Raw genomic sequence first — 21,943 nt, forward strand, 5'->3', positions numbered from 1 at the left:
AGGGAGTGATCCCTTACCCAGGCTTTCATTAAATACCTCCATGAGATGAGGAGCCAATATGTCTGAAAAAGCTTTAAAAAATTCAGATGTTAACCCATCTGGGCCCGGAGATTTTTTTATAGACAAACCGTCTATGGCTCTCTTGACCTCCTCCACTGTCACATCACTGCCCAAAGAGTCAAAAGAAGGATCAAGTTGCTCAAGTCCAGGTGTCTCCCTCAGAAACTGATCCATCCTCTCTCTGATGAGTGGCTGCTCAGACAAAAGGCTGGAGTAATAGGACCTGATGACTCCCAAAATACCCTCCCTGTCTTCATGAAGAGTACCCTGGTCATCAAACAGGCCCCTGACCTCCCTCAAATCAACTGATTTTCTGCAACTCTGGTAGGGATCAGGCGAGTGGTATTTTCCATAATCCCTCTCCAGAATCAAAGAAGACAGGCGATCGTACTGATATTCCTTCATCTGAGCCTTCACCCTGGAGATTTCCCCACTATCTCCACGCTCAGAGATCAAGAAATCCAGTTTCTTTCTCAGGCTCTGGTAGATACATCTTTTTGTCAAGTTTTTCCTGGCTACCAGCCTTTGAAAAAGCCTTCGAGTCCTCTTTTTACACTCCTCCCACCACTCAGACCTACTCCAACCAGCCTCCAGAAGCGTTTCCTGTAGTTGAAGAAAGTCTCTAAAGGACTGTCTAACTCCCTCCTCCTTTAGGAGCTCGGAATTCAAACGCCAAAGGCCCCGCCCTTTCTGAGGGGTTTCTGAGACGTTCAAAGCAACACACAGAAAAACGTGATCGGAGAACTCTACTGGCTTTGTCTCAGGAGGCAAAGTTTTCGAGGACTCCTTAACAAAAAACCTATCTATCCTAGACCTACGACTACCACAATGATAGGTGAAACCTGTGAGGTCTGGGAAATGGCGAACGTGCACATCCACCAGACCAGCCTCTCTAACCATGCTAACTAGAAAATTGGAATCATAGCCCAGGGTCGCCTTTGTGTCCCCTCTGTCTTTTGGCCTAATGACGGTGTTAAAATCACCTCCAAAGACAATCTGCCGGGCCGTAAAAAGAAACGGTTTTATCTCCCTGAAAAGACATTTCCTGTCCCACTTTGAATGGGGCCCATAGATGTTTATTAGCCTCAGGTCATGTCCTCTCAGGTTGACATCTAAAACCATGCACCTACCTACCTGTAAATCTATAATCCTGTGCACGTTTACCATATCAGTAAAAAGTACTGCCAACCCACTGGACGCCTCGGCCGCAAGAGACCAGAAGGAAGGCCCCCGCTTCCACTGACACTTGGCCCGATGCAGTGTGGCCAAGTCACCTACCCTGGTCTCCTGCAAAAATAAAAAGTCAACATCAACCGTGTTGAAAAAATTGAAGGCCAAGAAACGAGCACGTTCAGAAAACACGGAAGCCACATTAATGGTGGCACATCGTATAGGTTGGGGATCCATGTTTCTTGGATTATAGAGGTAGGACCCCATTCACTTTTTCTTTGCTTGTCTTTTAGAATCCTCATCAGAGGATCCTACTCTTTTACACGTAACCCCGAAGGGAAGAACATCCTCATCAGACAAAGAGATTTCTTCCACCTCCCCCTCCTCCACCCCACCAACAACTGAGACCGCAGTGTCACAGAACAGACCCTTAGATCCCTGTACAACAACACCCTCCCTAATATCACACCCCTCCCCATTTGCAACCCTGTCTGGGGGAGGATCCGGATCAGGGACTTTTGGGGCACTAATACAAGAACCGCCCCCAGGATCATCCCCACCAGAGGACGCCAAAGGAGAATAGCTAAGGCTCCCCGCCTCAAGGCTAGGAGTCTCCTCCACCACCATCACCTCTCCCGGAGATTGAGGGGCCTTCCCCTCTGAACTCTGCACTACCTCAACCTTATTTAATAACGGTACCAAGGCCTGGCTTAACTCTGTCCCTGTAGGATCCCACTCTAGATCCCCCTGAGAACTATCTAAGTGCTTGGTTTTGCTCTGAACGTTACCACATCCCCCCTTTTCCTGTTTAGCTTTGACCGTAACTGCCACCCCATCAACAGACAGATTAGAGGCCTGTTTTGGCTTTTTACTTTTAGAAGTATTCGGAACAAACACTAGCTCTTTTCCCCCAACCATGACTACCTCCCCCTCATCCTCATCATCAGCAGAGGACAAAACGTCAAACCTATTAGAGCATACAACGTCCACCCCCTTCTTTTTCAGCTTCTTCCTCCTGCCATTACTTACCGCCTGAAAAGATGCTTCCCCCCTTTCGACCTGTACTTTCCCTACCCCGCCAGCTTCTAGTTTCCTCAACATATCCTGATGCTGTAAAGCAACCACCATGTTATCCTCATGACTGGGCCTGATTTCTAGTGCCTCCTCAACCACCCCTGCATCATGATTATGCAATGCTTTAGGGCACCAGCTATAGGGATGGCCATCCGCTCCGCAGAGATTGCACCTCACCTTATTACACTCACGGGACCCATGCCCCATCTGGCCACACAAAGCACATTTAACAACCGTACAATCATTACTAAGGTGGCGAAAGTCACCACACTTGTGACAAGTTCTGGGCTGCCCAGGATAGAAGCACTGAAACCGGTCACGGCCAATATAAGCAGCAGATGGTATGTGCTTAGTCTCAGTCCCTACCTGGTGCAGCCTCACAAAGGTCGAATAGGCACCACCCCAGACCCCCTTAGTGTAATCAAATTTCTCAAGCGGGGACAACACTGTGCAGGACCTGGACAACCAATATACGATATCCGCAGACGGTAGTGACTCATTGCGCACCAGAACAGTAATCTTTACCCTATCCTGCCTGGTGATGGTGTTGGTTTTAAAATGGCAGTACGGCTCCTTGGTCTTGTTCTTCTCCCATTGGGAGCCAAAAGCTTGCAAGCCATTCAGGGAGAGGAAGCTCAGATCAAAGTCGGGAGTTCTCACCGGATGGATGCACGCAAAAAGGTCTGCGGCCCTAAAACCAAGCGAGAATACTATATCCAAGAACTCCGACTTTGAAGGAGCCTCCCCCTCCCCTACCCATCTAAACTGAACCACATTGCGCCTTTTTATAGGCTGACCCCCACTTACCCCAAGCTGAGGACCAGTACTAGCCCAACCAGAACCCTCCAAAGTTTTGGCATATGAACCAGATCCTGGTCTAACCACAGGAGGGATTACAGGGAGACCCTTGGGTGCCTGAACATTTACCTTCTTACTGACCTCTATACCCGCACTACCAGCCCCACCAGCCATCCTAGTTTGGTTTGCCTGGATCAAGCTTACGGCCGCTAAAGCCCTCACAGGCATATCCATATCTCCGTAAACTGTTTCTACCAGTGTAGTCTCCTCAGGGGTTAAGCTGCTCTTATCAACTGCCGGCAGTCCTTGGGCCAGTCTTTGCCCAGTTTTCAATATGGCTTCATACTCCGGAAATCCCATTGATGCAGTTAATGATGTCACTCGTGATGTCACACATGATGCATCTTTGGCCCCGCCCCCCTCAGCCACCACAGCGACTAAGCCAGAGCCAGTCGCTGCTGGCTTACAGGGAGAGCCAGCCTCAGCATCTACCACGGCCCGCGCCGTCCCCATATCCGCAGCTTCAGAGACAAGTGCATCGGGAGCAAGTCCACAGGAAGCAGTAGCAGCCACCAGAGCTCCGGCACCCGCCGTCAACCCGGCAGCCACCATGCCCCCTGCACTGCCACCACCCAGCACTCTCTCTGGGAGAGACGCCTCCCCCTCATGGAAAGCACAGGATGACGTCATCGCAGGGTTCCCCTCGGTATCCACGGCACCAGACACAATCCCAGAGGTTTCACCTCCATCATGACCCACGATATCCACCACTTCTTCTGCAGTCTGGCTGCCCACCTCCATGTCTTCCACTGGAAATATGAGCCCAGATGCCGCCACAGAACCCACCGGGACCGGGATGCCATCACATCCGCATTCTTGTCCTGGTATGGACTCTAGCAGTGCTTTTTCCTTTTGCAATAGAGCCTGATCGTGCAACATTTTAATCCTCTTTTTAACTGCAGCCAAACTGTCATTCAGCTCCCAAAGTTCATCTTTCAGGGCAACTCTCTCCCATCTGCTGCTACAGTTACGCCTTCTTTTTTTATAAGTAATGCGAGAGTATATACGGTTCTGCTCCATTCTTAATTCCTCTAGACTCATATTCATGTATTTCTCATTAGAGGATGTTGAATCCTCCAGGCTGCAATCAGAAACCTCAGCATCTCCACCTGCAGCACTAACCCCCGCCCCACCACAGGCAAGTTCATTCACCTTATCACCTCCCTGAGTTACCTCACTCAGAGAGCCGGCATCCTGCGGTTTGGGGGTCTCCAGTTGGGGATCCTGTTTCATCACCGGACCCACACTCACTGGAAATGCTGTACTGTCCAAATCCTCCAGCACTGAGGCTTCCACTGCAATAGGTATGTCAGAATTCCCAGGGCCTCCCTCAGGCCTTGCAGCCTGGGACTCTCCATCATCCTCCTCCCCAGGAGGATCCATCCTCCCCTGGGAGGCTCCCAGGGGAAACACTGCAGGCTTTTAAGAAGAACCAGGGCCTAGGAGCTATACACTGTGCATCTGTGTAGAATGTTCACATGTATATACTGCTGCACCTCATACTTGCCTACTTTTGAAAAGCATTTCAGGGAGATTGTGAAAGTAACACCTATCAGCGCGGGCGTGCACCGCTACATCGGGGAGGCGTGTCATGAAAATGACTTACATCCAAATGTAAATGAGCCCCAAAGTTAGTAAGATCTATTTGTTGAAGAAAAGACACTGATAATTTGCAGGATTTGTTTGTGTATTGTGTCTTACAAGAGGTTCCATATACTGTAAGTGGCCATAGGGATCTTTGTGCCTTATAACCAATGCAGGGAAATGGCACTAAGGATCCCATTTGAATGTATGTATCTCTGATTTATTTTTCCCCCAAGAATGAGGGAGATTGATGGACTATTCAGGGAGTGAGGGAGATTGCTGCTATTTCAGGGAGTCTCCTGCAGAATGAGGGAGGGTAGGCAACTATGCTGCACCTGTGTATAATGCCCAGATGTATATACTGCTGCACCTGTGTATAATGCCCAGATGTATATACTGACGCACCTGTGTATAATGCCCAGATGTATATACTGCTGCACCTGTGTATAATGCCCAGATGTATATACTGCTGCACCTGTGTATAATGCCCAGATGTATATACTGCAGCACCTGTGTATAATGCCCAGATGTATATACTGCTGCACCTGTGTATAATGCCCAGATGTATATACTGCTGCACCTGTGCATAATGCCCACATGTATATACAGCTGCACCTGTGTATAATGCCCATATATATATACTGCTGCACCTGTGTATAATGCCCAGATGTATATACTGCTGCACCTGTGTATAATGCCCAGATGTATATACTGCTGCACCTGTGTATAATGCCCACATGTATGTACTGCTGCACCTGTGTATAATGCCCAGATGTATATACTGCTGCACCTGTGTATAATGCCCAGATGTATATACTGCTGCACCGTTGTATAATGCCCAGATGTATATACTGCTGCACCGTTGTATAATGCCCAGATGTATATACTGCTGCACCGTTGTATAATGCCCAGATGTATATACTGCTGCACCTGTGTATAATGCCCAGATGTGTATACCGCTGCACCTGTGTATAATGCCCAGATGTATATACCGCTGCACCTGTGTATAATGCCCACATGTGTATACCGCTGCACCTGTGTATAATGCCCACATGTATATACCGCTGCACCTGTGTATAATGTCCACATGTATATACTGCTGCACCTGTGTATAATGCCCAGATGTATATACTGCTGCACCTGTGTATAATGCCCAGATGTATATACCGCTGCACCTGTGTATAATGCATACATATACATACCGCTGCACCTGTGTATAATGTCCACATGTATATATACTGCTGCACCTGTGTATAATGCCCAGATGTACCCTTTGGCTCATATATTGCATGGAATTCTGGCTCTGGGGTTAGCCAGTGCCTCCTGAGCCATTTTGCACACCGCACGTCCCTGAATTGCAATGCAGTCATCGCACAAGCGCAATGCATTCGCAGCGCCTGCGCAGTCTGACGATAAACGCCTGATTTGGCTTTTTGCAATCTAGTGATCCATGTTGCATTAGTCTCTTGGTCACTATAATTATAATTTCTTATCATCATTTATCACCTGAATGTCACAATGACACGGAATAGGAACATGTCATTGCGACAGGTAAAGGTGATCGCTATTGCAGTCATTCTGTCTTCGGCTCAGGACCCCGGCCGCGCTGCTGGGAAGTACAATCTAGGAGAATGCAGACCACGGGCTAGCTGCCAGGACAGGGCTCCGGAATCTCACCGTAACTTTCACCTTAGGTTGAAGATAAGCTTAATATTTGCCGGTATCCCCCTGTATATTTGTTGGATATACTGCATTTATTTATTTTTTACAAATATGCCCCATAGAGTCCTGTGCCACCCTGCGCTATGTGCCCCCTCTCTGCCCCCCGTCTCCAGAGTACACAGTGCGCCATTAGGCTATTCCATAGTTCTCAGCATGTATGATTCACCGATCGGGGTAGAAGGGGCCACACAGGGGAGCGGCCACATTATACGGTGGGCTTGCCTCCTCTGGGGGGTCATTCTGGTAGAGCTGGGCCGTCTTGTCACCCCAAAAATGTGGTGTGACCCTGCAGCTGGTACTTTGTTTCCACTATAGTGCCATCTATCAGCCGGTGTGTCGCTCGCTTCCAGGACGCCACTTACCTAAAGGAGGTGGCGTCATACATCCGACAGGCCCCTCGTCCGCCACATAATTTGGTCCCCCATTTCAGGCATGTTCTATCTATGAGAGCACCAAAGTAGATGGGGGCCGGAATTCCAGCTGCAAAATAAAGACAGAAGGGTTACCAGTGTATACAAAGGTCAGTGAGGTCCAGGGGCAGGGGGGCAGCCGCCCCCCCGGTGAGGTCCCTATAATAACCAGTTACCACCTATAGCGGTGCCTGGCGGTTCTCACACTCACCTAGCATTCTCACCAGTAACATATAGACCCCCACGGCCAGGGCTTTCAGGTCTGGAGTAACGATCCTGCAGCACAAAGACGAAGAGGTTTCATATATAATGTGTACAGTATGTTTATATATATATATATATCATACTTGCCATGCATTGCCTACCCTCCCGGAATGGCCGGGAGGCTCCCGAAAATTGGGTGGCAAGCCTTCCGCTTTCCCTGCAGCCCCTCTACACCCCTCCTCGGCCGCCCGCTGCAGAGAACAAGTGGGTGGTCCGAGGGGGTCCAATGATGCGATTTGTGCTGAATCACGTCATCGTAGCTCCGCTCCCCGCTATACAGTGCCTATTTTCTCGGCACTGCATAGCGGGGGGCGGAGCCACGATGATGCAATCCTTATACCACGCCCCCATACTGCCCTCTTCCCTGACGGTCACACCCCAGGACCGCCCATCTTGCTGCTGGCCATGCCCCTTGCACCTACAACGCTGCCTCCTCCCAGAGGAGGGGGCAGCAAAGTAGGTAGGTGTTCTGTTTTGCACAGTTCATTACAATGTGCTGCTGTACATGTTGCAGGTGGTTACAGATTTGTGTTACAGAATCTAATCGGCCCTACACCCTGGAAGATAACACTGAAAGATATGAACGATCCCATCGGTATTCCTCTACACTGCTATGGAGTCTGGTGACAGGGGGAGTGAAGAAACTTCACTCCCCCCGTCACTGACCCCCCCCCCCCCTGCTGCCACCGGGTTGCCCGACGGCCGTATTCGCCGTCTAATTAACTGGGAGGCCGGCACTAGGTCTAAGGGACACAACGTTGTGACTGTTACTAAAACCATTGCAGCTGAGCAGATATACATAGTACACGGCCACACACTACATAGATCTGCTTAGCTGCAATGGTTGACACTAACAGTTACACTTCGCTTCATATACAGCAGTTGGAATTACCATTCTTTCCTATGCAAGCGCTAATAGCACCATGTGTTGTGTGTCTGACTGTAGTGTATGAGGTTGGGAGTTTGAGTCCCGGGTGTAGCATGTAGAATTGTCTGTTTTAAATAAAGTGCACAGAAATCACATTATTGCTCACAAGTTATATGTATGAATAAATCCAATGGGGGTGCGCGCGCGTGTGTATGTATATATATATATATATATATATATATATATATATATATATATATATATATATATATATATATATATATATATATATACAGTAACCCCCCCTGCAAACCCTGCATTTGCCCCTGCCCCATTACAATGCATATGCCGGCTACAGCGCACCGCACATGCGCAGTCTGCTGGCAATCGCGAGAAGCGCTAGGACGTGCGCAGCCCTTTGTACAGTGTATGTGTGAGGAATGATATCACGTATATAGTGTATGATCCGCAGGAACACAGATGGGACATTCCTGCTCCAGGCAGGAGGACACTCACCAGAGGACGAGGACGTACGCTGCAGATCCTCCTACTGCGTACACCACTGTAGTGACGACCTGCGAGATGATGTAGTACAGGAACATTCTGTCACAGCTCTCACTCCTGGGACACGTTCCCAGCCTGGCCGAGGCATTTGTGGATGGGACCCCTATATGCCCCAGGCAAGAACAGTTCTGAAAAACCTGCCATGACATAACACAAAGATATATATATATATATATATATATATATGTATATATACAGAGAGAGAGATAAAACATAAAGCAGATACATGTAATAGATATACCACTCTTGTGTATGCGGTCACGCTCTGATATCAGTAGCGGATTCTTGCCACGGGCAAGCAGGACTTTTGCCCGGGACGTCGCCTTGCGGAGGGCGCCGCACCACGGCAAGATCCGCTGCTGCTGTGCCCCCGCTGCCCGCTTTGTCCCGCTGCTGTTGCCCCGCTGTGAAGGGAATCTAGATGCTACGCGTCTAGTTTACCTTCGTGGAGAGGACCTTTGCTGTGCGGAGCGCAATGACGTCATCGCGCACCGCACATCATTTCAGCGGCGCTACTACTGTACAGGGGGCATAACTGTCCACGCCCCCAGTATGAAGCCACGCCCCCTATTGCCGCCCGGGGCGCAAAAAGTCCCTGAACCGGCCCTGTCTGATATACGCACGCCTTTGAATGCACTGTGACACGCGTGACCACCCACGGCCTGCGTATATATCAGAGAGTGATTGCAGACACTATCTATCGGATAAAATACAGATATAGAATAAGAAGAAGAATAGATCAGATAACGCTGTGTAATGGGAATTATGTGCAATGAATAAATATGTCACTGGATAACAGTGTAGGTGATACTGTATGTGTGTTTCTCTCATGTGCTGCTGTCTAAAACTTTTGCACAGTACTATATATACAGTATGGATATACATCAGCAGGGATTGTGCTGGAAAACGGGGTGATATGATCGTGTGTGCCTGGAGAGATCCGCCCCACAGAGAAGACAAGGGGTGTGTGACCACAGCTAGGGGCTGCAGTCAGAGCTCAGTGTGCCCGGAGGCCAAGTCCAGACCATAATGTCTGATAGGTACTGCGAGTGTCAAAAAATGGGTGTGGCCAAATGCCACATGGGGCGTGGCCAATGACAATGGGGGCATGATACACATATGGGGGGGCCAGATACACTTATGACACCAATAGTGCCAGATACACATATGCCCCCACCGTGCCAGATATGCCCCCACAGTGCCAGATACACAAATGCCCCCAGTAGTGCCATATATGTCCCCACAGTGCCAGATACACATTGCCCCAGAGTGTCAGATACACATTGCCCCAGAGTGTCAGATACACATTGCCCCAGAGTGTCAGATACACATTGCCCCAGAGTGTCAGATACACATTGCCCCAGAGTGTCAGATACACATTGCCCCAGAGTGTCAGATACACATTGCCCCAGAGTGTCAGATACACATTGACCCACAGTGTCAGATACACATTGACCCACAGTGTCAGATACACATATGCCCCCACAGTGCCAGATATACATTGCCCCACAGTGCCAGATACACATATGCCCCTTCAGTGCCAGATATACATTACCCCACTTGCCAGATACACATATGCCCCTTCAGTGCCAGATATGCCCCCACTGTGCCAGATACTGTATGCTCCTACAGTGCCAGATGCATAAATGCCCCATGGTGCCAGATACACAAATGCCCCCAGTAGTGCCATATATGCCCCCACAGTGACATATGCACATTGCCCCAGAGTGTCAGATACACATTGCCCCAGAGTGTCAGATACACATATGCCTCCACTGCGCCAGATACACACATGCCCCACAGTGCCAGATACACATGCCCCCACAGTTCCAGATACACATTTGCCCCTTCAGTGCCAGATATGCCCCCACACTGCCAGATATGCTCCTACAGTGCCAGAAGCACAAATGCCCCATGGTGCTAGATACACAAATGCCCCCACAGTGCCAGATAAAAATTGTCCTAGAGTGTCAGATACACATATGCCCCCACAGTGCCAGATATTCCCCCAATGCGCCAGAAACACATATGCCCCCACAGTGCCAGATAAACATGCCTCCGCAGTGCCGGATACACATATGCCCCCAGAGTGCCAGATATGCCCCTTCAGTGCCAGATATACCCCCACGGTGCTAGATACACAAATGCCCCCAGAGTGCCATATATGCCCCCACAATGCCAGATACACATTGCCCCAGAGCAGGCTTTTTTCAACCAGTGTGCTGCGACCAGTTGCAAGGTGTGCCGCGGAGCCAGAGCAGCTTCCTGTACCCTCAGAGGGAACTGTTGGCCCAGTCTCCTCTTAGAGGATTAGTCGTGCTCCGGCCGTGACCTGTGCCTTGAAGACGCGGCGGTGTGATATCATAGGTCACGGCTGCCGCATCTCACCACCCAGCCAGCCCACCCACCTACACACACATCTTCCAGTTCCCGCCTGCATACACAGCTTTCCTTGCCCACCCACATCCACACTACACTATGAACAACCCCCACCACTGAGGGACAGGGAGGACGACAGCTGACTAGTAGGGGCTAATATTTAGTGGGGGGGGGTTTCTCCTTTGGGGAACAATAGGATTTATGTGGGGAGAACAAGGATTTATGGGGGCAACAATGTGAATAATTCATGTGGGGAGCAATAAGATTGTTTTCTCATACGTCCTAGAGGATGCTGGGGACTCCAAAAGGACCATGGGGTATAGACGGATCCGCAGGAGCTTGGGCACACTACAAAGACTTAAAACTGGGTGTGAACTGGCTCCTCCCTCTATGCCCCTCCTCCAGACCTCAGTTAGACTTTGTGCCCAGGAGTGATGGGTCACACACTAGGGGAGCTCTACTGAGTTTCTCTGAAAGACTTTATGTTAGGTTTTTTATTTTCAGGGAGACCTGCTGGCTACAGGCTCCCTGCATCGTGGGAGTGAGGGGAGAGAAGCAGGACCTACTTCTGTGAGTTTCAAGGCTCTGCTTCTCGGCTACTGGACACCATTAGCTCCAGAGGGTTCGATCACTTGGTGCGCCTAGCTGCTTGTTCCCGGAGCCACGCCGTCAATCCCCTCACGAAAGCCAGAAGAAAGAAGTCGGGTGAGTATGTGAAGAACAGAAGACTTCAGTGACGGCAGAAGACTTCAGTAACGGAGGTAACAGATTGTGCTACACTCCATGCTCCCACACACCAACGCACTCTCTGGGTGCAGGGCGCTGGGGGGGGAGCGCCCTGGGCAGCAGTTACTGGGTTTTCCGGGGGGTTCTGACAAAAAAAGCGATTCAGTACCTGGGCACTGTATTTCCTACCCCTGTCAGAATATAACACCCCTTCCCCCCACCCCCCTTCCTCCGCAGCTTCCAAACGGGTGTGTGGCGCTGGCAGGGGGGCACCCTGGCCATATTGGTTAATAGGGCTTGTTATATTTATATTTTATTTATAATATGCGGGCATTTGCACTGCTGCTGCCGGGGCTCTGGGTCCCGGTCCCCCGGCAGCTCACCGTGGCGCCTTGCGCGCCATTTGCCGCGCGGTTTTTTTTTCCCCTGACTGAGAGCAGGTGGGCCCGGGGCGCTTTGTCCCGGACCCCGCCAACAGACCTCTGCGCGCTACGCGCCGGTCTCCTCCGACGCCGGCTCCACTAGTAGACGCCGAGACGGACGGGAGCGCCGGAGCTGTTTGGGTAAGCTGGCGGGGTCGGGGCTCCGTGTCTCGTACCCCGCCGGGGGTACGCCATTGAGTAACATTAGCCCCATGGGTGCAGGGCGCTGGGGGGGAGCGTCCTGGCCGACAATTCTTAATTCTCCCCGGGCGGGGGAATATACCCGGACTCCGGGTGTCTTCACCCCGCCTGGGCACCGCAGCGGGAGCGCTGCATTCCAGGGCTCACACACACCAACGGTTTCCGCGGGTGCGGGGCGCGGGGGGGAAGCGCCCTGGGCTGCAAGGTCTGTTTATGCGGCTATATATATATATATATATATATATATAGAGAGAGATATGCGGGGATTTTATCCCTTTATATGAGTCCATAGTTCAAATTTAGGACTCTGCTCCATTCCTCCAGGTCCCTGCCAAAATTTACTGAAGGGGGGGCGACACAGTGTTCACATAAAGTTGATGGTTTCCCTTTTTAACCTACACGATTGGTTAGTCGACAGGTGTCGACAGGTGTGAGGGCTTTGTCAACAGTTCCTGTGGAGATAACAGTCGATTTCACCGACGTTTGCCGGTACTTGATCTAAACAACTATATCCTAGCAGGTTGCCTTTGTGGGCTTAAGAACAAGTAAACATGCTAGGGAAAAACGGCGGTTGGTCGATGCCCTGTCGGCATCACAGAAGGAAAGGAATTAATAGGCTTTTATTGCCACGCTCCTGTATTGATATATTGCTATATTATATGTATGTATGTATGTGCGTGCGTACGTACGTACGTGCGTACGGGGAGTCTTAGTACAACGGTAGATGTTTGCCTCCTTCAGACCCCTTGCGGTTCCAGAATTGCTATTATTTCTGCACGCTTACTATTCCGGGCTGTCGACATTTACTCAGTTTCTGTCGGCGGTAAAATTCCTGGTAAATACACGTCGGGGGCAGGTCAGTACGTGGTCATACACATTCACAACACATTGCTGTCACTAGGGACCTGACGGGTCGGGACAATCCACTTGCGTATAGGTTATGTCTATATGTATATATGTGTAGATATGACTTTATATATGCATACTTACAATATATGTGTTCTATTGTGTATTACATGATGTAGAACCATGAATGTGGAAATAATTGTGTTCTTATCATGTGCTGGTCGCTCTGTTGATTAAGCTTTAGATTGGCCGGGACGAGTTGGTTTCGATCCTCTCAAGGGGTCCGAATATTTGGTTCTTCACAACGCGGAGAGAAAGCTATGACAATCAACTCCTGGTCGACGCAGAGCCCGGTCGCAAAGGATCATACACAGGCAGCTAAGTGAAATTTTATTTCTATACTTTGACCTTATTTGCAATGAATGCACTTGATGGAGTGTTGTAGTCGGGTAAGCATCCGATAGGCTTAACCTGCCCAGTGTGAGTAAGGATTGCCTATGTTTATTTTTCCTTATAACAGTACAGCAGGCTGCCACATGACAGCAGGTGGTGTGACCGGAAGAAGGCGGAGGAGGTCTCTGGGAGATGCTGATGGGAGGTAAACAGCTGTTTGGTGTGGCCTCACTTCAGTCAATCTAGGCGGTATCCGCTAGTAAGTCTAAATTCGTTAACCTCCTTCACAACAGTTGGTGACGGATTCTGTTGTGGGATGCAGTCGGTTTAACCGGTTCGATACCGTTCTTTTTTTCCGTGCTGCGCAAACGGTGAAAGGTGAGAAGGTAAGTGTTCTGCAACCTTGTCAGGTTCGCAGAAGTGGACGTAATTTTCTGTTTCCACTGCATACATTACTTCTCGCTGAGTCTATCGGGCTGGTTCCCACTCCAGTGACCACTTGTCTACTAATTTTCAGTTAAGTCCAGGAATATCCTAGGACCCGTGATTTATTCATAGTTGCAAAAAGGGAACATTCTGATTTATGGTTGTTTTCCCTTACTGTTTTGTAATAGATTCTGCCTTCCCCTATGGAAGGGGAGGTAACACGCGATGCCATACGGATGTGCGTCACGTTCAAGACATTGTCTCTTTGTCCCTGTAAAAAGGTGCATATAGTTGTTTATCTCTGATTGTACTTCGACGCATGGATTGACCTGTTGTTCCCAACGACGCAGAGGTCAGATGTGGATTTCAGAGTAGATACTGACCGGTTAAGGTTCAGTGTTTTTCTCCCGTGGAAAGCGGTCTGAGGATCCAGAGTTGAATCGGTTTTGCGGTGACACCTCATCAATAGATTCCGTTAACAAGACAGATGGTTGTGGCATAAGAGGTCTTTTTCGGTGAACAGGTCTAATACCTGAGTGGTTTTCATGGGACCAGTTGGTAATGTGGTCCGGGGATCACCTCCGCATGCACCGGAATATAATCAAAGACGGCCAGGGCATCGCTCCTGTGGTCGCTGCTCGGTTCTTTTCTTTTAGAGGAAAGAAGGTTAGGGATCCAGGTTTAGATCCTGGTGTCCGTGCATATAGATCTCCGAAGCTGGAGAGCAGTCCTTTGCAAGGGACGTATTTCCAGAGGATGAGGTCATGTTGGGATACTTGTCTGCTGTAGGCTTTCTTAAATTAAGAGCTAATTTTGACGAACGTATTCTTCATGTTCTGCCGCGTTAATTCGGCCAGAAGACTTGTCAGAAATGGCGTAAGTAAGCTGCTAGGGCGGAACAAGGAATAAGCGGAAATGGCAGAAGATGCACAGTTTGCAGTTGAGTGGGAAGTCTGGTAGACGCTGTGTTAGCAGTCTTACTTCCGGAGGTAAACGATGGAGAAATAGATTTCCTTTGCGGACACGATATCTAGCCGGGAAGGATACTGTCATCAGCAAGAAGCTTTCCCAGACGTGACAAGTCTTAGTGGAGTGTCGCAATTGGACATGTTGGCGCCTCCCCTCAACGAGAGGCCTCGAGGACATTGTTCAAGGTTAAGGGACACTTAGGATATAGCAGTGGACATCCTAGTGACACTGAGGGTGTTTTTGGTCGGTCTAGGTGGCCTTTCCGCTTCACTTTTCTGACAGTGGTAAGCGTAAGATGATTGAAGGTTCTGATGATCCTCGGAAATCCAGGCTAACCAGCGAGGGTTGGCTAGGTAGTTTTTCATGGTTTACTCATAAGAAAATTACTGCCCTCTTCCTTTACGTGAGGTAATGTTACAACAAGGCCGGGGCGTGTATCAGGACTTACTGTGGCTGCGTCTAACGGCGGGGCGGTTGAATGTTGTATCCTATGCTGAATGGGTGTTCCCAGTGAAGTTGTTTCTTCAATTCTTCGGGCTTGGAAAGACCTGACGATACAGCGTTACCACCATTGTTGGCATAATTATGTGTCTTGGTGTGTATCCGGGAAGGCTCCTATGGAGGACTTTCAGCTAGGTAGTGCTTATCCATCTTTTACAAGCCGATGTGGAGGCAAGCCTAATAAGTTTCTTTACGACATTTCTCTTTTGGAAAGTGGTCAGGCTATTGACTTTGACGTCCGCAAGGCGGGTGTCGGAAGTGGTGGTTTAGTCTCCCAAGACCCTTGGTTGAGCGTTTAAATGGATAGAGAGAGAAATTGAGTACTCGGTTGGTAGTTCTACCAAGAGTGTTTTCTGGGTTTCGCAGAAATCGGCCTATTTTGGATTAGCTGGTTCAAATTCCCTTGATCTAGCCTGGGATTTGAGTATGTGGGTCATCATTTTGGCTCGGTTTAGAGAATCAGAGGCCATGTTTGTCTGGTAGGTTCCCAGTTTACTTTGGGAGACTGCGTTCTGCAGTGTGGTACAAGCTGGATCTGTGATGCGGTTTGGCATCTGTGTTCTAAAGCTGCCTTGCAGTCACCGAAGTCGGTGAAGGCTACTTTTCCTTGGGAAGAAGAGTTTTTTCTTGGGCGGATGCTCGAGGAGTCTCGGCGGTTCAACTTTGCCGAGCGAATCCTTGGTCGGGGTAAAACGATTTACTATGCTTTACAAGTTTGATACCCTGATTTTGGGGACCTTATGTTTGCTCACTCGGTGCTGCAGAGTCATCCGCACTCTCCCGCCCGTTTTGGAGCTTTGGTATAAACCCCATGGTCCTTTTGGAGTCCCCAGCATCCTCTAGGACGTATGAGAAAATAGGATTTTGGTACCTACCGGTAAATCCTTTTCTCTTAGTCCGTAGAGGATGCTGGGCGCCCGTCCCAGTGCGTATGGTGTCTGCAGTTATTGCTTTTGGGTGCACCCTGGTGGTGTGTCCTCTCTGTCTGGCGGTTGCTACCGTTGTTCATGACATAGCATGAGGGTCGTATTTTTGTTTAGGTGGACACACGGGTTGTGTTACATATTCTCTCAGCATGTGGCTGTGTTTTGTTCATGCCGTTGGCTGGTATTCTACTGAATGCCAGGTTCTATGGTATGTTTGAGGTGTGAGCTGGTATGACACTGTGTTTATAACAGTAAATTCTTTCCTCGAAATTGTCCATCTCTCCTGGGCACAGTTTTCTAACTGAGGTCTGGAGGAGGGGCATAGAGGGAGGAGCCAGTTCACACCCAGTTTTAAGTCTTTGTAGTGTGCCCAAGCTCCTGCGGATCCGTCTATACCCCATGGTCCTTTTGGAGTCCCCAGCATCCTCTACGGACTAAGAGAAAAGGATTTACCGGTAGGTACCAAAATCCTATTTTTTCTGTGTAGGCCAATGTATGTTTCTTTGGGGAACTGATGGTGTGCCTTGACAATTTTAAAATATTGGCCCTCATTCCGAGTTGATCGGTCGCAAGGCGATTTTAGCAGTATTGCACACGCTAAGCCGCCGCCTACTGGGAGTGAATCCTAGCTTCTTAAAATTGCGACCGATGTATTCGCAATATTGCGATTACAAACTTCTTAGCAGTTTCAGAGTAGCTTCAGACTTACTCGGCATCTGCGATCAGTTCAGGGCTTGTCGTTCCTGGTTTGACGTCACAAACACACCCAGCGTTCGCCCAGACACTCCCCCGTTTCTCCGGCCACTCCTGCGTTTTTTCCGGAAACGGTAGCGTTTTCATCCACACGCCCATAAAACACTGTGTTTCCGCCCAGTAACACCCATTTCCTGTCAATCACACTACGATCGCCGGAGCGAAGAAAAAGCCGTGAGTAAAAATCCTTTCTGCATAGCAAAATTACTTGGCGCAGTCGCAGTGCGAACATTGCGCATGCGTACTAAGCGGATTTTCATTGCAATGCGATGAAAAAGAACGAGCGAACGACTCGGAATGACGGCCATTGTTCGGTGTGCCGCGAGTAAAAAAAGGTTGAAAATCACTGCCCTAGAGTGTCCGATACGCATATGCCCCAACATTGCCAGATATGCCCCCACAGTGCCAGATATTTCCCCAATGCGCCAGATACACATATGCCCCCACAGTGCCAGATACACATGCCCCCACAGTGCCAGATACACATGCCCATACAGTGCCAGATATGCCCCCATAGTGCCAGATATGCCCCCACAGTGCCAGATACACATGCCCCCAGAGTGCCAAATATGCCCCACAGTGCCAGATACACATGCCCCCAGAGTGCCAAATATGCCCCACAGTGCCAGATATGCCCCCACAGTGCCAGATACAAATGCCCAGAGTGCCAGATATGCCCCCACAGTGCCGGATACACATATGCCCCCAGAGTGCCAGATATGCCCCTTCAGTGCCAAATACACATGCCCCCACAGTACCAGATACATATGTCCCCAGTGCCAGATACATATGCCCCCACAGTGCCAGATACACAGGCCCCCACAGTGCCAGATACACAGACCCCACAGTGCCAGATATGCCCCCATAGTGCCAGATATGCCCCCACAGTGACAGATACACATGCCCCCACAGTGCCAGATATGCCCCCACAGTGCCAGATACACATGCCCCCAGAGTGCCAAATATGCCCCACAGTGCCAGATACACATGCCCCCATAGTGCCAGATATGCCCCCACAGTGACGGATACACATGCCCCCACAGTGCCAGATATGCCCCCACAGTGCCAGATACACATGCCCCCGTAGTGCCAGACACACATGCCCCCACAGTCCAAATATATGCCCCCATAGTGCCAGATACACATGCCCCCACAGTGCCAGATACATAAATGCCCCCACAGTACCAGATATGCCCCAAAAGTGCCAGATACACATGCCCCCAGAGTGCCATTTATGCCCCCAGAGTGCCAGATACACATGCCCCAGAGTGCCAGATATGCCCCCACAGTGCCGGATACACATATGCCCCCAGAGTGCCAGATATGCCCCTTCAGTGACAGATATGCCCCCACAGTACCAGATACACATGCCCCCACAGTGCCAGATACAATTGCCCTCACAGTGCCAGGTATGCCCCCACAGTGCCAGATACACATGCCCCCACAGTGCCAGATATGCCCCCATAGTGCCAGATATGCCCCCACAGTGCCACATACACATGCCCTCACAGTGCCAGATATGCCCCCATAGTGCCAGATATGCCCCCACAATGCCAGATACACATGCTGCCAGATGCCAGATATGCCCCCACAGTGCCAGATACACATGCCGCCATAGTGCCAGATATGCCCCCACAATGCCAGATACACATGCTGCCAGATGCCAGATATGCTCCCACAGTGCCAACTATGCCCCCACAGTGCCAGATACACATGCCCCCAGAGTGCCATATATGCCCCCAGAGTGCCAGATACACATGCCCCAGAGTGCCAGATATGCCCCCACAGTGCCGGATACACATATGCCCCCAGAGTGCCAGATATGCCCCTTCAGTGCCAGATATGCCCCCACAGTACTAGATACACATGCCCCCACAGTGCCAGATACAATTGCCCTCACAGTGCCAGATACACATGCCCCCACAGTGCCAGATATGCCCCCATAGTGCCAGATATGCCCCCACAGTGCCAGATTCACATGCCCCCACAGTGCCAGATATGCCCCCATAGTGCCAGATATGCCCCCACAGTGCCAGATACACATGCTGCCAGATGCCAGATATGCTCCCACAGTGCCAGATATGCCCCCACAGTGCCAGATATGCCCCTACAGTGCCAGATACGCATACCCTCCCACAGTGCCAGATATGCCCCCACAGTGCCAGATATGCCCCCACAGTGACAGAAACACATGCCCCCAGAGTGCCACATATGCCCCAGCAGTGCATCTTACTTACCGTTGCTGCTGCTGCCTGAGGCTGGCACTATCTTCTGCTGGGGAGAGGAGAGCACAACACGCACTCCTCCTGTCCCTCTCCTGCCTCAGTCCGGTCTGCTGAAATGGCCCCGGTCTGAAATCAGGGCTCGAGGTTCAGTAGCAGTGGCTCCTGATTGGCTGCCGGTCCGCAAGCTCTGTTTGGCTCGCAGACTGGCTCAGTGCACGCCGCCTCTGCCGGACTCGGGAGTCGGGACTCGCAGGCAGGAGAGGAGAGGCGCGTGCAGCGCTCTCCTCTCTCCAAGACCCGGTGTCTGCAAGGTGGCGGGCCGGCGTACCTGCTGGGATTTTCTTACAGGTACCTCGTACCGCCATACCTGCAGCACTGGTCCAGACCTACATTGTGGCAGGGTGGTCTACCATGCTGTGTGAATTAGCTAAGGTAAGTCAGTGTCCTGAATGGTTGTGTTGTTTCTGTTATGCTGAATGTAAAGCAATATGTCATTTATTCCCTGGAACAGCTGCGTGTGGACTCGACACTGCACTAATACCCCCCTCTACTGAGCTAATTACCCCAAATCATATATATATATATATATATATATATATATATATATATATATATGTTATATGTGACACATCCACAACACCCCACAGTTCCCACGGTTCTTTCTCAGATCAGAGATAAGTGAGACCGTCAGACTCACCATGTCCTTTCCTTCTCCCGTGGAAGCCCTACACCCGGCCAAACATGCGGACATATAGGTGACGCCATTCTCCCCGCACACCGGGTCCCAGCGGCTCGTGGAGCACCTACAGTTTGAGTTGCAGGAGGCGGATAAGACGTTGTCCTGGAACGTGTTCAGTTTGCTCCTGCAATATAGCAGAGGAGGTGAGATTGCCCTGTGCCCCAAATATCTGCACATAATACCCTATTCATCCCATATACTGAGATACGTGCAGCATGGCCCATCATATGCACCCGCTGTACACCAGGTATACCTCACTCTAGCTCCAACAGGCTCCAATAAAACTGTGACGCCTCCCTAATACAGCGGATATACCTTCGGATTGTGTGTGGGAATAAAATGCAGAAAATGTACATGCATTCTGCAATATAGAGAGGGACAGCACCTATCAGTGTCAATCAGCAGTGGTCTGTCATCAATCCGTCACATGCCACAGGTAATACGGCTTTCTCAGGTGTTGCAGCTGGCATCTGCCCTACATTAAACACCTCCCCTCCCCCACACAGAGTGGTTTCATGAAACGCTGCGCGCACTGTGCGTCTGCCCCATTGTCACTTGCCATAAGAGCTGATTGGCAGCCCCCTACCCTATTTCTGCAAAGACCCCCTACAGGATGATGCCATGATAAAGACAAGAAAGCAGCATTTTTTATCTAGGATCGCTGTAATCTGCGGAGAGCAGCAGGCGTTACAGGTAAGTACCTGCACATATCTATCTATAGTATGAGGGTATGTCACCATGTATGGGGGACAGCAAGTGAGGCGGTATGTCCGGTGACATTGCCACTGGCGACACTGGCAGTATTCGGTGTTAGCTGAATCTGGCACACACCGTACTTACCTTCTGCCATACTGAGCCCATGCCCATTACTGTTATGGGTTGCTGCTGCGGCTTACTTCTGTTGGTGTTTCTGGCTGTCTCTTAGCAACCTGGAAGTTGGCTACTATGTGTAGCAGCACACCTGTTTGGGAATGCTTTGTTACCTGACTCCAGCCTGTTGTTTGTTTTGAAAGTCAGGGGCCTGGTGGATGTGCAGCAGCACAGCTGCAGAGAGTTGGTAATTAGTGGAGGCTGGCTGGGCTGTGACTATCATTGGCTCTTGTTTCCAATATATATGTTGTCTGTCTTTCACACCCTGCTGGTCATAGTTCCGGGTTGTAGCGGGAGCCTTTGTCTCTAGGTTCTAGTTCTAGTTGTAGAATTCTTTGGTTATTTTACTACTGTCTTCTGCAGTATTCCTGTGTATCAGTTATGTAATTATCAGCATCCTACTGTGTCAGTTGCATTATCTGTCTTGATTGCTTTTGTTATTTCTGCTTATAGTCTCCTCGTCTTCTTGCTATACTGTCTTGTGTCTCCTTAGTTATCTATTTCTCCTACATATCTTCAGTACTACCAATGCCAGTGGCTCTGTCTCTGCATTGTTTTGGTCTAACTTCTCTCTGTGGTGTATTGTCTGTGTGCGTACTTTATGTTCTCTCCTCACCCGGAAGCTGTCCAGAGTTTGGGAGAGTTCTGTGCTTACGTGTCGTTTGTTTGTTCTCTAGTCTCTTGTCTTAGAGTAGCTCTTATCCTCTTTTGTTGTTTTGCTCCATCGGCATTGATTTAGGTCGCTCAGGGGTTAAGCTTATACTTCGCCAGTGGCGTAATTCCAGGTGGCATCCCAGTACCGGTAGGCACATTCCGCCGTATGGGAAAAGTTGCTGTTAAAGGCATGAAGACCTGCTGGTAGGTTCTAAGAGTCTCAACCCCGGGTGTACAAGGGTCACTGCCCAGAAGACCGCCGTGGGCTCGGCCCTCCTTGGAAGGAGAACCGTCGCTAGCTTCAACCGGGCACAAACTCAGTATATCCTATCTGTAGTA

The 21,943-nt window shown here is 50.0% G+C and overlaps 2 protein-coding genes across 4 annotated transcripts in view; both read right to left on the bottom strand.

The window, feature by feature from the left end:
- Nucleotides 1-21,943, bottom strand: part of LOC134933874 (solute carrier organic anion transporter family member 1A2-like) — a 279,409-nt gene that overhangs the window by 151,647 nt on the left and 105,819 nt on the right. The gene's annotated exons all lie outside the window — the stretch shown is intronic.
- LOC134933872 (solute carrier organic anion transporter family member 1C1-like) overlaps nt 1-21,943 on the bottom strand; it is a 112,620-nt gene that overhangs the window by 5,466 nt on the left and 85,211 nt on the right. For all 3 annotated transcript variants that reach the window (XM_063929409.1, XM_063929410.1, XM_063929408.1), the window contains exons 11-14: nt 20,039-20,204; nt 8,527-8,711; nt 7,090-7,154; nt 6,831-6,948 (exon numbers count right to left, since the gene is read on the bottom strand). In XM_063929409.1, the coding sequence (XP_063785479.1) occupies nt 6,831-6,948; nt 7,090-7,154; nt 8,527-8,711; nt 20,039-20,204 (534 nt within the window). The remainder of the gene's footprint in view (nt 1-6,830; nt 6,949-7,089; nt 7,155-8,526; nt 8,712-20,038; nt 20,205-21,943) is intronic.

The sequence above is a fragment of the Pseudophryne corroboree genome, chromosome 6, assembly GCF_028390025.1.
Source record: "Pseudophryne corroboree isolate aPseCor3 chromosome 6, aPseCor3.hap2, whole genome shotgun sequence".
Classification (NCBI taxonomy): Eukaryota; Metazoa; Chordata; class Amphibia; order Anura; family Myobatrachidae; genus Pseudophryne; species Pseudophryne corroboree.